Below are 17,196 nucleotides of genomic sequence, written 5' to 3' on the forward strand. Positions count from 1 at the left end.
CACGCATGCTCTCTTGTTTTGTTTTCGACTTTGACGATCTATTCTCTCAGCATTGGTAATTTACAAGAGGTTCTCATTATTGTTGGTCCACCAGAGAATTTTCTAAAACCTTGCTACCCAAAGCATGTCTTACACACTGGCATCCACTGGGCCATTTTAAAACGCAGAACCTCGAAACTGGAGAGACAGCTGAACAATCAAAAGTATGCGCTACTCCTGCAGAGGACCCAAGTTTGGTTCTCAACACCCATATCAGGTGGCTCACAACCACCTGGAACTCCAGCTTCAGGGGATCTTGGGTCTTCTCTGGCTTCCTTGGGCACATACGTGCATGTGCATATATGCACACATAACTAAAGAATAAAAATAAGCCGGGCAGTCGTGGCGCACGCCTTTAATCCCAACACTTGGGAGGCAGAGGCAGGTAGATTTCCGTGAGTTCAAGGCCAGCCTGGCCTACAAGAGCTAGTTCCAGGACAGGCTCCAAAGCTACAGAGAAACCCTCTCTCAGGGCTCGAGAGATGGCTCAAAGGTTAGGAGCACTGACTGCTCTTCCAGAGGTTCTCAGTTCACATTCCCAGCAACAGCATGATGGCTCACAGCCATCTGTAATGAGATCTGGCGCCCTCTTCTGGCCAGCAAGCATACAGACAGAACACTGTATACATAATAAATCAATCTTTAAAAAAAAAAAAGAAAAGAAAGTTTAAAAAAAGAAACCCTGTCTCAAAAAAAAGAATAAAAAATAAGTATTTTAAAGAAAAAAATGCAGATGCACCTGTCCCACACCAGACCCCCAGGCCCAGCATATACATTTTAACAAGCCCCCCACACAGTGATCTTTGACAAGAAATCATTTATGAGGACTACCCTAAAAGACCTCCTATTCCATGGCCCGGAGTACCACTGGGTAACTGGCATTTTTTTTCATGTCAGACAGTATTGTGCCTACATGCAATGGTGTTAAAGGAGGCACATCTCACATAATGGTGTTAAAACCCAGTTACTACACTTACAGGCTACAGAAGGATCCGTGGATCCAACTGACAAGCCTTAAGTGTTGACATATAGCAACCGTTGTTTTACATTGAAAAAGGCCTGTCCTTTTAAACTTTTTTCATATAAGAAAAACATTAATAGCTACCCTTGTTACTTAATTATTCTCTCTCTCTTTCTCTCTCTCTCTCTCTCTCTCTCTCTCTCTCTCTCTCTCTCTCTCTCTCTCTCCCTCCCTCCCTCGCTCTCTTCCCCTTCCCACCTCCTGCTCTTTTCCCCTCTTTGTGGCAAGATTCATATATACTAGGCTGGCCTCGAATTCCTGTAACCAAACTAGAACTTCTGATTCTCCTTCTGCTTTCCTATGCTGTTAATACAGGTGTCCACCATGATATCTGATTTGTACAGTAAATTCGGAGGATCAGACTCAGGGCTTCATGCATACTAGGCAAGTGCTCTGCTAGCCTTGCCATCTTTGTCAGTCCTGCTTGATCACTTAGGGGTGAAGGAGTACCCACGCTGGAGGTTAACGTTGAGGAAGTCCTCCCCATTTGTTTTCCATGTTGATTTTTGAGACAGGATCTGTCATTGAACATGGGCTCATCAATTTTTTGTTTGTTTGTTTGTTTTTCAAGACAGGGTTTCTCTGTGTAGCTTTGGAGCCTATCCTGGAACTAGCTCCTGTAGACCAGGCTGGCCTCGAACTCACAGAGATCCGCCTGCCTCTGCCTCCCAAGTGCTGGGATTAAAGACGTGTACCACCACGGCCCGGCTGGGCTCACCAATCTAACCAAGCTAACTAGGCAGTAAGATTCAGGGATCTGCCTGTCTCTGTCCCACGGCAGTGGGGTTTCAAGATGTATGCCACAATGGATACTGTAGGATATCTTACATGGGTGCTGGTGGTCAGAACTTGGGTCCTCCCACTTAGGCAGTAAGCACTTTACCAACTAAGCCATCTGCTCAGTCCCTCTGGCCCAACTTGATCAGTTTCTATCAACTGTAATCTCGAATGTGCATCATCTCGTTTAATTCCCATGAAAACTAGTCTGTACGTTTTGTTAATCTATCTTTACTCCTTAGAATGTATATGAAAGTAGAAAAGAGACTAATGGAGAAGTGAGAGTAGGAGGGAGATATATATGTTATAAATATATAACATATATATGCCTAATAATAAAAAATAAAAGCACACATGCAAAAATAAATAAATAAAAAGACCAAGTAAGTGACTTAAAATCTCCCAATTAGAGAGTGAAAGAATTGAGACCAAAGTCCGTGTTCTTAACCACTCCGGAGGTCTGGGGTGACACTATACATGTTCTCTCACATGGCCCTCCTCCCGTTCTCTATGCTGAGAAACACTGTTCCCACTTTGTGGAAAAAGCTAGAATTTGAAACCGGGCATGGTGGTGCATGCCTTTAATCCCACATTTAGGAGGCAGAGGCAGCTTGGTCTACAGAGCACGTTCCAGGACAGCCAGGGCTACACAGAGAAACCCTGTCTCCAAAAAAGGAGAGAGAGAGAGAGAGAGAGAGAGAGAGAGAGAGAGAGAGAGAGAGAGAGAGATCAGCTTTTGAAGAGAGACTTGGAGATGTATAAGTGAGATTTGAATGCTAATCTGTTTCTACCATACTGCATACTTTTCAAAGCTGAAACAATCCCAGCAGTTAGCGAGCTGTTAATTATTTATTCTGCATCTGCCTATACTGAATTATTCCAAGTCAAGTGCAAGGGTACCACTTCCATAAGTGGGAATTTCCAGCAAAAAAAGAGCAACTGGCTGGATGTGGCCAATTTCTGACAAAGAACATTTTTACTATTGGGCAGCACTCTTTATTTTTTTTTTCAAACACCTCTGGGCTTGTTTACATGAGCATGAGGACCTGAGTCCTGACCACCAGCATCCACGTAAGATAAATCACAGTATACATTGTGGCATACATCTGAAACTCCCTGCTGGAGGACAGAGACACACAGACAATAAGCTGACATGTTTAAGTACCTGGTCCCTGGTTCGAGGTTCCTATTGAAGATGTGATCTCTTAGCTTCCTGCTCCAGGCACCTGCTGCCATGTTTCCTCTGGTATTTGTGGAGTCGCCCTCTGGAGCTGGACGCCAAAGGAAACTCTTCCATAAGCTGCTTTTGATCATGGTATTTTCCACAGCAACAGAAACGTTACTAATACACTCTTTCACAAGTAGGCAGAGAGCTTGTCCAATGCTTCTGGGCCTGGTTTTCTTTGCCCACGGGACTAGAATAGACCCAGTGCATCTCAAGCAATATATGGATGAGAAAACTGGGTCTTGGAAAGATCGGTGGTAGTGGCTGAGTAGAGCGGTGGAGGGAAGAGCTGATAATACATGCCTTCTCTAGGTAATCGGAGCTGAAGTAATCTATAGTTATTCCTAAAGAAACCGTGAAAGCAGAAATTGCATGGTTTTATATCTGTTCAGTGTGCCAGGATTTGTTTTTACCTTTAGTGCGTTTGGGCTGGTTAATTAAAATCCGCAGGACATTGTAATAAAACACATCAGAGAGATGCACCAATATCATCTTTTCTCCAGGTCTATGATGTGCAAAGAAATTGGTGAAATGAAAAGCAAAAATAATCCGCCCATGGAAAAGCTCCTCTGATTTTCATTAAACTGTTCATTTTGGTGCATTAAGAATAAAATATGACCACTGAAACATTTTCTCCCCATTTCATCTTCCATGTGCATTACCAAAGCTTTGGAAGTCAAAACAAAATACAAAGGGACTATTTTGGATAATAAAAGAGAATTAGAGAGGAAGATATGTGAAGGCTAGCTATTGTGTCGTGCTTTAGTGAAAGGAACAGAAGCTCTGAATTTGACTCTGACCGAGCTCTCTCTTATGGCCTCCTGGGTGGGGGACACAGCCTCCATGCTCTGCCAAGAGCACATTCAGAGGTCCAGAGAACGAAACTGATCTGGAATAGAAAGAGACTCGAGTTTTCCTCCGCCAGCTTCCCTCCACATAAGCAGACCCTTTGTGGCCAGAAGCACAGATCCACCTTAGAAACGGTGTTAGATGATTCTGCACATACTTAGGGAGGCTTGGCAGTACTTAAGTCACTCCCAGTGTGGCCAGCTAGTATCCACAGGACAGATATGTGGGAGGATTTGGTGTGACTAGAGCCAAGACAAAGAACTTCAGCCCTGTGCTGTCTATGAATTTTCTCTCATTGGCCTCTCAGACATTTTCCTTGAATGCAAACTGTTGGCATTGTAGAAAGAAGGAAAAATCCTTTATTTGCTTTTCTTTGACTACTGAAAATGAAAGCTGGAAGGCAAGGGAGGTAGAAGCAAGGCAACACATCTGCCATTTCCGTTTGAAACAATGAGTTAGCTGACAGAAAATATTGTGAATTCCAGCAGCACATTGTCTTCTCGGTCCTCGGGCACCCCGTTTCTTTTCTCTGATGCACAAATGACAGTATGGTGTCTTTTGTTTTCATTTAAATGAAAAGAATGGGCCGGGCGGTGGTGGCGCATGCCTTTAATCCCAGCACTCAGGAGGCAGAGGCAGGCGGATCTCTGGGAGTTCGAGGCCAGCCTGGTCTACAAAGCTAGTTCCAGGATAGGCTCCAGAGCCACAGAGAAACCCTGTCTCGAAAAACCAAAAAAAAAAAAATGAAAAGAATGCTTTGCTTTGTTTTGTTTTGTTTTCGAGACAAAATTTCTCTGTGTAGCTATGGAGCCTGTCCTGGAACTAGCCCTGTAAATCAGGCTGGCCTTGAACTCACAGAGATCCACCTGTCTCTGCATCCCAAGGGCTGGGATTAAAGGTCTGTGCCACCACTGCCACCTAGGTAAAAAGAACCTTTTGTAAAAGAAAAAAGTCTTAAAAACTATGGTCCAGGCTGGAGAGAAAGCCTGGTGGTTAAGAGCACGTAGTGTTCCTGTGGAGGACACTAGTTTGGTTTCCAGCAGGCACATCGGGCAGCTTACAACGGACTGTAACTGCAACTCCAGCAGATCAGATGCCCTCTTCTTACCTCCATGGGCACTAGATTCATATTGCAAAATTCACATACGTATACACATAATCAAATATAAACATAAAATCTTTCCTAAGATTTGGTGTGTTGTTTGCATGTATGTCTGTTCACTGTTTGTGTGCAGTGCCCACAGAGGCCAGAAGAGGGCACCAGATTTCCCTGGTTGTGAACTGTCACGTGAGTCCTCTGGAAGAAAAACAAAGGCTCTTAATTGCTGAACTATCTCTCCAGCCCCAAATTAAAACCTTTTTAGAAAATGTGGTCCCTTCAGGACTGTAAACTCAGCTATACCTGTGGTTTTATTTCAAAACTATGCATCAGTATCTATGTGGACAAATTTCAAATGGTTTTAAAATGCCTATATAAACCTGACATGAAGATCCATCCCTATAATCCCAGCACTTGAGAGGTGGAGGCAAGAAGTATAAGCTCATTCCTGACTACGTAGCAAATTCAAGGCCAGCCTGGGTTACACGTGACTGTGTCTCAGAACAAATCCTTATGTGGCTGGGCATGGTGGCTCATGCCTGTAGCCCCAGCATTTAGGGAGCTAAGGCAGGAGGATTACTAGTAAGTGCTTGGTCAACCTGGGCTACATAGTGAAACGTTATTTTAACCCCTTCCCTTCCTCCCTACCAAAGGCAGCTATATAATTTCCTTTTTGTAAACGTAGCCTTTCTGTTACTAGCAAGACTGTAAAAGACAGAAACAATATTTGCTGTATTTGTCAGAAAATAGAGAAAATGTGTGCTAGTGATTTAAAATATATTATTTTGAAAATCGGCTTTCTTTATAGGCAGTGACTGATGCCTACAAGATAATGGGGGAAAGAAAATTTTATCAACAAATTATGGAAGATGAGCATTTTTCCCAGAAATTCAAAATAGCTGATCGTATGGATGTTGTCACAGTGAAAGACTACATGCAAGTAAGGAATTATAGATATTGAAAAATCAACAAAAAATCTTTCCTGACCCTACCATCTAACAAGAAAGAATCATAGTTTTTGTTTTGTTTTGTTTTTTAATACAGGGTTTCTCTGTGTAACAACCCTGGCTGTCCTGGAACTCACTCTGTAGACCAGGCCTCACTCTGTAGCTGGCCTCGAACTCACAGAGATCCGCCTGCCTCTGCCTCCCGAGTGCTGGGGTTAAAGGAGTGCGCCACCTCCACCCAGCTCATAATTCTTTTAATTGTGGTAAAATACATGCAACATAAAATTTCCCATTTGGAGGACTGGCGAGATGGCTCAGTGGTTAAGAGCACTGGCTGCTCTTCCAGAGGACCCAGGTTTAATTCCCAGCGCCCCATAGCAGCTCACAACTGTATGTAACTCTGGTTCCAGAGGATCTGACATCCTCACACCAATGCACATAAAATATTTAAAAAAAAACAACCTAGCATTTGGAGAGCCAGAGAGATGGCTCAGAGGTTGAGAGTGCTTGCTGTGCTTCCAGAGGACCTGAGTACAGTTCCCAGTTCCCAGATCAGACAGTTCACAACTGCTTTTAACAGCAGCCTGAGAAGACCCAATGCTGCTGTCTTCTGGCCTCTGCAAGTACAGCATACACATGCTATGCATGCTTGAGCACATATGCGCGCACGCGCGCGCACACACACACACACACACACACACACTGAACAAAATGTAATTTTTAAAAAGATTTATTTGTTTGTTATGTATACAATGTCCTGCCTGTATATATTCCTGCATGCCAGAAAAGGGCACCAGATCTCATTATATATGGTTGCAAATCACCATGTGGTTGCTGGGAACCCAGGTCCTCTGAAAGAGCAGTCAGTGCTCTTAACCACTGAACCATCTCTCCAGCCCCCACAAAATGTCATTTTTTAAGCCAATGAGTGAAAAGCTACCTCTGGCTGCAGGGTACAGAAAGAATTAGGAACCAGCAACAGTTCTGTTCAAAGGCTCTTGATATTCCAGGGGAAATGGTGGGTGCTCGGTTTAAGAATATATGTCTACAGATGCGAGATTCAGAGTAAAGGCTATGGGCCTGGTGACAGACAGGGAGAGAAACGGAAGGAATCCATCTGGCATGACTCGTGGGTTTCTGGTTTGCATAGCTGGACAGAGAAACGCTGAACTGGGGCACTTAAGCAGCATACTGAATAATAATAAAATAATAATAATTAATAATAATAATAAATGTTTTTGTAACGCTCCCTCCCATTTTTCTGACAATCCAAAGAGGCAAACATTGGCAATACGAAAATTACCAGTACTCTGACTCCTAATATAATAACTATGTGACCTTAGCTTCTTCATTTGGAAGCCTCAGCTTCACGTTGCCATCTGAAGTTAATATAGAGCCTTAGAGACTCTTGATTGTGTTTTCTTTCTTCTAAGAGGCTGAGCCTCAGAGACTAGGGAATTAGATCAGAAACTAAAGGAAGCTAGAGATGCCAGCTATCTTTGCCAAGGACATGAGTCACGAACGCACAGGTTGTGAATATGTCAAGGACTGGGGTCCCAGACAGAAGGCCCCAAATATTTCCACTGGAAAAGAGATAAGATTATTTGTGGGCATGAATGGCATTTGGAAAGACCTTTCCGGGCTTGTCATTTCCTTTGCTCTTTAAGTTTGTAAATTCTGCGACCCTCTGTAGGGATGAGAGCAATGAAGCTTTAGTGAGTTCTAAAGACTCGCCCAAGGTCACACAGTGAGTGAGGGGCAGAGTAGCTCGTTGACAGGTCTGAGACAAACGAAAACACAGGCATTCTCACTGTGCATGTGGTGTAGGGCTGAAATAACCGAGGATACTAGCTGAAACTATACCAAGCACAGCTCACATTTTTCTATTTTTTTGAGCCAAGTTCTCATGTAGTCCAGGCTGACCTCAGGTTGGCTGTGTAGCCAAAGGATGACCTTGAACTTCTAATCTTCCAGTCACCACATCCCAAGTCTTCTTGTGCCACCTCTCCTGGCTGTTTGATTTCCAGTGTGTGCGGATCTGATTTTTTTTTCAGCACGGGAGCTTGAATCCAGGGTTCCTTGCATGACAGGCACGCACGCTATCCTTAAACCATGTCCCCAGCCCCATACAAAGCAAACTTAATAATCAATAGAGAAAATCTGTTGGCACATTAAAAACAGCTAGATGTGCTGGTGCGTGGCTGTAAACTCGGCGCTCAGAAAGTTGAGGCAAGTTTGAGGCCAGCCTGGGCTACATAGAGAGCTCCAAAGCAGCCCTGAGTTACATAGAAAGATCCAGTCTCAAAACCAAAACAAAAACAAGCATTAAAAGCTCTCTTACAATAGAAATGAAAGCCTCAAAATGTTTACTATGGTATTATTTAATACATCTAAAAACATTGAGAGTGAAAGTTTCATTTCTTTGTATACACTAATCAGCTGAGAAGGCGCTAAAAAAACAATGAATTGACCACTTTAAGTGGGTGAAGTATATGATACGTGAACCTCAATAAAGCTGCGAGTATAACAGATTGGGGGTATAGCTCAATGGTACGGTGCCCTGAGTTTGATCCCTACCTCAGTCAAAACAAAGAAAAGGCATGGGGAAAAAAGCATAATCAAAAAAAAACATGAAACCTGTGGCTCAGGCCTATTATCCTAGATGTTTAGGAAACTGATGCAGAAGGATCACAAGTTCGAAGCCCGCCTGAGGTACAGAGTAAGTGCAAGGCCAACCTAAGTAACTTACCAAGATGGTATCAAATTTTTAAAAACTGGCTGGAGAGATGACTCAGAGGTTAAGGGCACTGCCTGCTCTTCCAGGGGTCCCGAGTTCAATTCCCAGCAACCACATGGTGGCTCACAACCATCCGGCGCCCTCTTCTGGCGTCCAAGCATGCAGGCAGAACACTGTATCCATAATAATAAATAAATAAATATTTTTAAAAATTAGTGTTAAAAAATAAATTTAAAAAAAATGTAAAGGTCGAAGGGTAGAGCACTATGCACACAGCCCTAAGTTCTACCCTCAGCCCACCTAAAGAACCCTTGGAAGGATGCCGGCCTTCTTGTTCTCAGAGAAGTTACAATGGGGTCCAAACTGTCGTTGCTGTGTCTTTGTCAGTTGTCACACTCCTAAGCTTGACTCGGCTGCTGACATTTTAGTCTTCGTATTGTGTATGTTGCAAACTCTGTTAGATTTCTCCCAAGAACGAAGCTTTTTCCGCCAGAGCCACTGCATTCGTCTGGTCACACCATTTATGTTGGTGAGTTCACCCTCTCCAAGCCCCTCCGGCGATGCAACATCTCCAGTTCCCTAAGCCCTGGCGGCCTCATAAAGCCACCCGTTTCTTCTCCAACTCGCTTTGCACTGGATCCCAGCTTCTCTTCCAGGGATACCACGTTTGGTTTCTCTGCTGGCCAAGTCTGTCTTTGAAAAGAAAAAGGTCATTTTTATTTTAATCGTGTGTGGGGCAAGATTATGTGCACGTGTGTGCAGGTGTCCACGGAGGCCAGAAGAGGGCGCTGGAGTTACAGATGGTCGTGAGCCAACTGGCACGAGCGAGCCCTAGGAACCTAACTCGGTCCTTTCCAAGAGCAGCATATGCTCTTAACCGCTGAACCGGCTCTCCGGCCCCCAATTCCCTCTTGTGATTATCCATTTTTGTCACATGGGCTTAAATATCATGAGACAAAAAGGCCACAGAACTGCGTATTTTCTGTCTGTATGTGAACTAGTTACAGGACTCACAGTGAGCAAACGCTGATGTTTTTAGAGACTTGTCACTAAGGATGACGGCACACTTGTCACCAGTGCAGTAGGCTGTGAACGGAAGATCCAGCTGCAGAGTCTGCTTTATGCAAAGGTTTGTAGTGAGAATTGGAATCGGCTGCTTCTCGGTGAGAGACTGGTAGGACTTAACAAAATGGTGGCAGCTGACGCTTCTGCATGATGCCACATGGGTACGTGTGTGTGTGTGTGTGTTTGTGTGCGTGTGTGCATTCGAGTGCATGCGAAAGTGGGTGCACACGAAAGTTTGAGAGTATGTAGTAGGCCCTAAAAGCCTTATTCCTAGCACTCTAGCTCCTAATCCCCTATACCTATCTCTTAAACACACATTTATATTGTTGAATTGAATATATAAATTGTGTTTTTATTTTTTTAATTTATTTATTTATTAAGGATTTCTGCCTCCTCCCCGCCACCGCCTCCCATTTCCCTCCCCCTCCCCCTTCAAGTCCCCCTCCCTCGTCAGCCCAAAGAGCAATCAGGGTTCCCTGACCTGTGGGAAGTCCAAGGACTGCCCACCTCCATCCAGGTCTAGTAAGGTGAGCATCCAAACTGCCTAGGCTCCCCCAAAGCCAGTACGTGCAGTAGGATCAAAAACCCATTGCCATTGTTCTTGAGTTCTCAGTAGTCCTCATTGTCCGCTATGTTCAGCAAGTCTGGTTTTATCCCATGCTTTTTCAGACCCAGGCCAGCTGGCCTTGGTGAGTTCCCGAAAGAACATCCCCATTGTCTCAGTGTGTGGGTGCATCCCTCATGGCCCTGAGTTCCTTGCTCGTGCTCTCTCTCCTTCTGCTCCTGATTTGGACCTTGAGATTTCTGTCCGGTGCTCCAATGTGGGTCTCTGTCTCTGTCTCCTTTCATCGCCTGATGAAGGTTAATATCCAGGAGGATGACTATATGTTTTTCTTTGGATTCACCTTCTTATTTAGCTTCTCTAGCATCGCGAATTATAAGCTCAATGTCCTTTATTTATGGCTAGAAACCAAATATGAGTGAGTACTTCCCATGTTCCTCTTTTTGGGTCTGGCTTACCTCACTCAGGATAGTGTTTTCTATTTCCATCCATTTGTATGCAAAATTCAAGAAGTCCTTGTTTTTTACTGCTGAGTAATACTCTAATATGTATATATTCCATACTTTCTTCATCCAGTCTTCCATTGAAGGACATCTAGGTTGTTTCCAGGTTCTGGCTATTACAAACAATGCTGCTATGAACATAGTTGAGCATATACTTTTGTTGTATGATAGGGCATCTCTTGGGTATATTCCCAAGAGTGGTATTGCTGGATCCAGGGATAGGTTGATCCCGAATTTCCTGAGAAACCGCCACACTGCTTTCCAGAGTGGTTGCACAAGTTTGCATTCCCACCAGCAATGGGTGAGTGTACCCCTTTCTCCACAACCTCTCCAGCAAAGGCTATCATTGGTGTTTTTTATTTTAGCCATTCTGACAGGTGTAAGATGGTATCTTAAAGTTGTCTTGATTTGCATTTCCCTGATCGCTAAGGAAGTTGAGCATGACCTTAAGTGTCTTTTGGCCATTTGAACTTCTTCTGTTGAGAGTTCTCTGTTCAGCTCAGTGCCCCATTTTATAATTGGGTTGATTAGCCTTTTACGGTCTAGTTTCTTGAGTTCTTTTTTAAAAAATATTTATTTATTATGTATACAATATTCTGTCTGTGTGTATGCCTGCAGGCCAGAAGAGGGCACCAGTCCTCATTACAGATGGTTGTGAGCCACCATGTGGTTGCTGGGAATTGAACTCAGGACCTTTGGAAGAGCAGGCAATGCTCTTAACCTCTGAGCCATCTCTCCAGCCCTTGAGTTCTTTATATATTTTGGAGAACAGACCTTTGTCAGTTGTACGGTTGGTGAAGATCTTCTCCCAGCAAGTGGGTTGCCTTTTTGTCTTAGCGACAGTGTCCTTTGCTTTACAGAAGCTTCTCAGCCTCAGGAGGTCCCATTTATTCAATGAGGCCCTTAAATTATGTTTTTAAATTGCTTGCCTGATATCGTTTTAAATTGGAAAAAAGTAAAGCAAGATTCCTACAAGTATTACAAATAAAGACGGTAAAATTCTCCACTTAGCACCAGAGATTAGCTCGTTATCCCTAAAACAGTGTGTGCCAGTGTTGCTGCATTAGGGAAACATTTAGAGAACGTGGAGCTGTGGGAACAGAAGCTTCACGGCACGGGGCCTGCCTTCCAGTAAGGGAGCTAAGGTACACACAGATAACGGAAATGTCCGGCTGGGATAAAAGCCAGAGGAGAGAGCTGTCGGCAGTGTTTGGAGATGAGCTCTAACCACTGCGCATTCTGCATTTTTCCCCATGTAGTACTGCAGTCTTCTGGATGACACCCCTGCATCATCTGGTGGCAAGAATAACCAGTGGCGAAGATTAAACCTCAGAAGCATTCCCAAAACAATGATGATGTACGACATCGTTGATTACGCAGAGTCCGGAGTCATCTCGAACCGTTTACAAAAAGAAATGAAATATTTGGTGCAGAAGCCACTAACAGAAGCGATGCGCCAGCACCAGCTAGAGGTTGTTTCTAAAGTTAGGTAAGAGACCATTTTTCTGGAGTTTACAGTACTAAAAGCATTCCTGAAAATGTTCCCTTGCTGAGACACAGTAGACTAAAGAGAACCACAGGGCACATGGGAAAGCCTGAGTTCGGAAAGATGGTCCCAAACGTATGCAGTTTTGTAAGCAGAACACTAACAGAAAGGCCAGTTGGTACTGAGGTGGTGACTTGTGCCACCAGGCGGGCGCCTAGGGATGCCCCGGCAAATGAGAAGGCAGTGCAGTGGTAAGGAGCTGCTGGTGACTGTCACTGGAGCAGGCACCCACGGAGATGCTGCAGCTGCTGGAAGAGAAGCCCTCAGGCCAGCACGGCTTGCTTTCAAGAGAACATAAGACGTGGTGCAACCTGGGAGCCATCCTAGGTCAGGAAGTGGTGGGCCACAGTAGAGTGAGTCCAGGGCTAAGTGTGCCTCCCTGGGGAGAGGGGCCTGCGTGCAACTGTTGATATTTTTCTTTTCCTAAGTGAAGCCAAAAAGGCTCGCATTGTCTGTGTGGCACAGAGCTGAAGGCTTTTCCTTCCTGTTGAAAGCTCGAATTGGCCGGGCGGTGGTGGCGCACGCCTTTAATCCCAGCACTCGGGAGGCAGAGGCAGGAGGATCTTTGTGAGTTTGAGGCCAGCCTGGTCTACAGGAGCTAGTTCCAGGACAGGCTCCAAAGCTACAGAGAAACCCTGTCTCAACAAAACCAAAAGAAAAAAAAAAGAAGAAAGCTCGTATTGGACTCTCACTCTCCTGGCTCCCATTGCCTAGGATCAGTTGTATATAAATTGCAATGGCATTATTCCCTTCCTTACCAATAGCAAGCAAACCGATTCATATTTTGGACGACCATGTTGTAACAAGATATATGGATTAGGAGCAGAAATGACAGGGACAGAACGCTATTATTCCAATCAGATTGCTTTTAATGTCCATTACTAAGACTTACCTGGCCCAGCTTATTTACAAGTTAATCTGTCTTTCTTAAGAAAGAGAAAGCGGGGCTCGAGAGATGGCTCAGCGGTTAAGAGCATTGCCTGTTCTTCCAAAGGTCCTGAGTTCAATTCCCAGCAACCACACGGTGGCTCACAACCGTCTGACCTGCAAGCAGACACACAGACAGAATATTGTATACATAATAAATAAATAAATAAATAAATATTTAAAAAAAAAAGAAAGAGAAAGCGATGCTAAGGCTGAAGGGGACTTGCTGGCAATATGTCTTCACACATATACTTGCAATGAGAAATGGTCCTTAGACCACAAAGAAGACACTGGCAAGGAAACACACTGGGGACTCTCGAGAGCAGAGATAAAAGGTGTTGGCTCGACAATGTAATTTAGCTTCTTTATTTTACAGTCAAGGCTGTGCACTTTCCAGGCAGATAGCCTGGCTCAAGACGCGGTCTGTCATCATGAAATAGATTTTCTCTAGCTCATGCATGTGAGCATTGAATATAGAACTTAACCCTATTACCACCAAGGTCAAATAAATGATGTCATTTTCCTCACTGCCATCCATAACCTTCATCTCCCTGCTATTTGGATTCATGCTACTGATTATCCAAGAATGAGTCATGTGGAAGCCAGACAGCTAGCCAAATTTTAAATCAACTGAAGAAGAAAAATATTTTCATAAGAGCATCTTTGGATAAAGTCCTAGGCTGGGATCTCCCAGAAGTAAACCCCCAAGAGCAGGAACTGAGTCGGAGCAGTTTCTTTGGGACCTGCTTAGGGTTAGGGCAGTACCATAGAAACGAAAGCCTGTGTGTTAGCAAGAGTTACCACTGGAGCTACCTGGAGCTTTGTGTTCTTTTCTTTTTGTTTGTTTCGGTCTCTAATTCAAATGTCTTCTAGGTACCCATGCATTACAACCATCCGTCCTTTTTACCAGCCTTGGGAAGAGCAAGGTAAAGCGAAACATCTGGGCCGCCGATCCAAGCAGGCACAAAAGAAGGTTGAAAAAATGAAAAAAGCCTATATGGCAGCTAAAGAAGACAAGGCTTCCTCCAAGGTAACTCAAATTTAACTAGCAGGGAACTCACTCGCTAGCTTGGGCAACCTTCAAACTGCCTGTCCGTAACTTTGTTTGCACAAAGAAATGCAAGTTCAGGGCTGAAACACCTTTCGCATACCAATACCTGGGGAGTGGGAAGCTACTTTCTGGTAACACCCGTTTTCTTTTATTATATGTTTGTTTGTTTGTTTGTTTGACTGTGTATCCCTGGCTGCCCTGGAAGGCTGTATAAAGCAGGCTGGCTTCGAACTCACGGAGATCCTCTGCCTCCTGAGAGTGAAAATGAAAAGCATGCGCTGCCACACCCAGCTGCATTTTCGGCTCTTAAATATCCACACACTTTCTAGTCTTGGGGAGGCAGAGGCAGGGAGAGCCTGAGTTCAAGGCCAGCTGGATTTTATTACTGAGCTCAAAGCCAACCTGAGCTGCATAGCAAGACCATTTCAAAACAGAAAAAAAAAAGGTGGGGGAAGCAACCTGGAGAGAGGGCTCAGCAGTCAAGAGTACTGGCGTTCTCTTCCACAGGACTGTTTCAATTCCCAGTGCCCACACTGTGGTTCACAGCTATCTTTGACTGCAGTTCCAGGGAATCTGATGCCCCACTCTGGTCCAGGGGATCTGATGCAGTACCAAGGTCACTGCACGCACATGGTACACAGACACATGTGCAGACAAAACACCCAAACACATTAAATAAAAACGAAGGCTAAAGCTTTTTTTATATATACAAAAACAATTCTTGCACAATATTGGTAACTATTCTATTAAGCACCCGCTGTTTGAACTCCACATCAGCAAAAGCTGGCAAAAAGGAAAGAGTGACTTATTGTCCCACAGGTTCGATCCAGTGTGTCTCTGCGGGTGCTTTTCTCAGAATGAAAGCCTTCTGATGTGTGTGTTCAAAACTAAAGCAGAGCTTCCCAGGTGCTATACACTGGCCTCTATCCCTACCTCTGTCGTTTTTGAGACATGGGGTCTTCCTGTGTTGTCCAAGATGGCCTCTCCTTCTGAGCTCGAGTGATAGTCTCGCTTTAGCCTCCTGAGTAGCTGGAGCTATAGGCTGGAGAGGTTCTCTTTAACCATAAAAGAGCTATGCTATATAAAATCTGCCTCTATACTTCCACATTGAAGGGATATTTATAATGAACATGTTTTGATGCACTACCATGTGATTTTTATTTTTATTTTTTTTTTGGTTTTTCGAGACAGGGTTTCTCTGTGGTTTTGGAGCCTGTCCTGGAACTAGCTCTTGTAGACCAGGCTGGTCTCGAACTCACAGAAATCCGCCTGCCTCTGCCTCCCGAGTGCTGGGATTAAAGGCGTGCGCCACCACCGCCCGGCTTACCATGTGATTTTTAAAACTTTTGCCGGGCTGGCGAGATACTCAGCAACTAAAGGCACTTGCTACCAAAGCTAATAACCTGAGTTTGAGCCAGACTCCACATGATGGAAGGAGAGAACCAACTCCCCAAACGTTGCCTCTGGCTTTGACACTTGTGCCATGGTACTTGTGTGCTTTATATTAAATAAATACATGAAAATATTCTTAATTCTGCTCAAAATTTGTGGAGGGTGAAGCTAAGTAAAAAGTAGAGAATAAAAATACAAAGTGGTGAAAGCCAAATGCGAAACCGTCTGCTTTTATTTGTAATTCCACCCAGGAAGCACAGGCAGACAGGTTCGAAGGGAAGGAGAAGAGGGTCATCTTCAGCAGCCCGTCTTTTGAAATCCTGGCAATTGAAGACTCCTCATCAGACACCGAACTGGATAAAGAAGAAAGGGAACTATTTACCTGGTATCAAGACCTGTATGTTAAACAGTCTTCATTGTTTTGAAACACTAGTGGACCCAAAGCGACAGTTGTTTGACAATGTTGTTGGCTATCTATAAATAAAGAACAGCCCAAGTAGAAAAAAGGCTTTGGCATGCTTTCTTAACCAGATGGCTGATGTATTTGAAAGCCCCTTTGTATTATCATAGGTGGGAATGGTTTTTAACCTGAATTGATTACTTCCATTAGAGATCCTGAAACTAGAAATATACAGTTTTATCAAAGAAATGAGAAGCAAATTAATGCCTAAGTGTTTGATTCAACATTGATTTTTTTTTCATTACAATTATTTGAACAGGCCATGCTTACCACAAATATTTGAATTCACAGAATAAAGGGCTAATCTTTTTTATTATTGATTTTTATTGCGCTCTACATTTTTCTCTGCTCCCTTCCCTGCCTCTCCCCTCCCCTTCAACCCTCTCCCAAGGTCCCCCATGCTCCCAATTTACTCAGGAGATCTTGTCTTTTTCTACTTCCCATGTAGATTAGATCCATGTATGTCAAGGGCTAATCTCGAGTTGGCCTCCATTACTATTGTTTTTACGGAATGGTTCTGGAATGACCTATTGTGAATTATAATAAAATGATGATAGATCTGTTATAACAGCAGGCATGACACAGCATACCTAATCATTACTGCGCACTGCAAGCATCTGGGGCACAATGTAGTGTCTGCTTTGGAGAGTTTTCAAATATAAAGACTGTTTTGAGCAATATTTCTCCATTTCATTTTGAATTGACAAATTTGCCTTCCTAATAAGAGCAAATTATTGATTTCGTCTGCGATCCAAGCTCCTGAATCATATCAAATATTACTAGAGACTGCAATAGCTAAACTGAACCCAGTTGTTTATTGAACTCTTAAAATAGAATATCTTACTTTGCTTGGGATTTCAAATGCACAGGTTTATTGTTAAAGCTACTCGGGCATGGCAAGGATCTCATTCTCTATTAAAAGACTCTTTTAAATTATAAATATTGGAAGAAATGTATATGAGTCACACTAGAGCATATTTAACATAAGCATGTATT

General features: G+C 43.7%; 1 protein-coding gene and 1 non-coding gene across 2 annotated transcripts in view; one reads left to right on the top strand and one right to left on the bottom strand.

The window, feature by feature from the left end:
• CXHXorf58 (chromosome X CXorf58 homolog) overlaps positions 1-16,165 on the top strand; it is a 29,122-nt gene extending 12,957 nt beyond the window's left edge. The window contains exons 5-8 of the mRNA XM_075958222.1: positions 5,819-5,950; positions 12,084-12,313; positions 14,171-14,327; positions 15,992-16,165. Coding sequence (XP_075814337.1) covers positions 5,819-5,950; positions 12,084-12,313; positions 14,171-14,327; positions 15,992-16,165 — 693 coding nt within the window. The remainder of the gene's footprint in view (positions 1-5,818; positions 5,951-12,083; positions 12,314-14,170; positions 14,328-15,991) is intronic.
• On the bottom strand, positions 931-1,031 carry LOC142841905 (small nucleolar RNA U13). Its single transcript, XR_012909143.1, has one exon. It is a non-coding gene; the product is annotated as a small nucleolar RNA U13 (small nucleolar RNA).
• Positions 16,166-17,196: the final 1,031 nt, after the last annotated feature.

The sequence above is a fragment of the Microtus pennsylvanicus genome, chromosome X (genome assembly GCF_037038515.1).
Source record: "Microtus pennsylvanicus isolate mMicPen1 chromosome X, mMicPen1.hap1, whole genome shotgun sequence".
Taxonomy (NCBI): Eukaryota; Metazoa; Chordata; class Mammalia; order Rodentia; family Cricetidae; genus Microtus; species Microtus pennsylvanicus.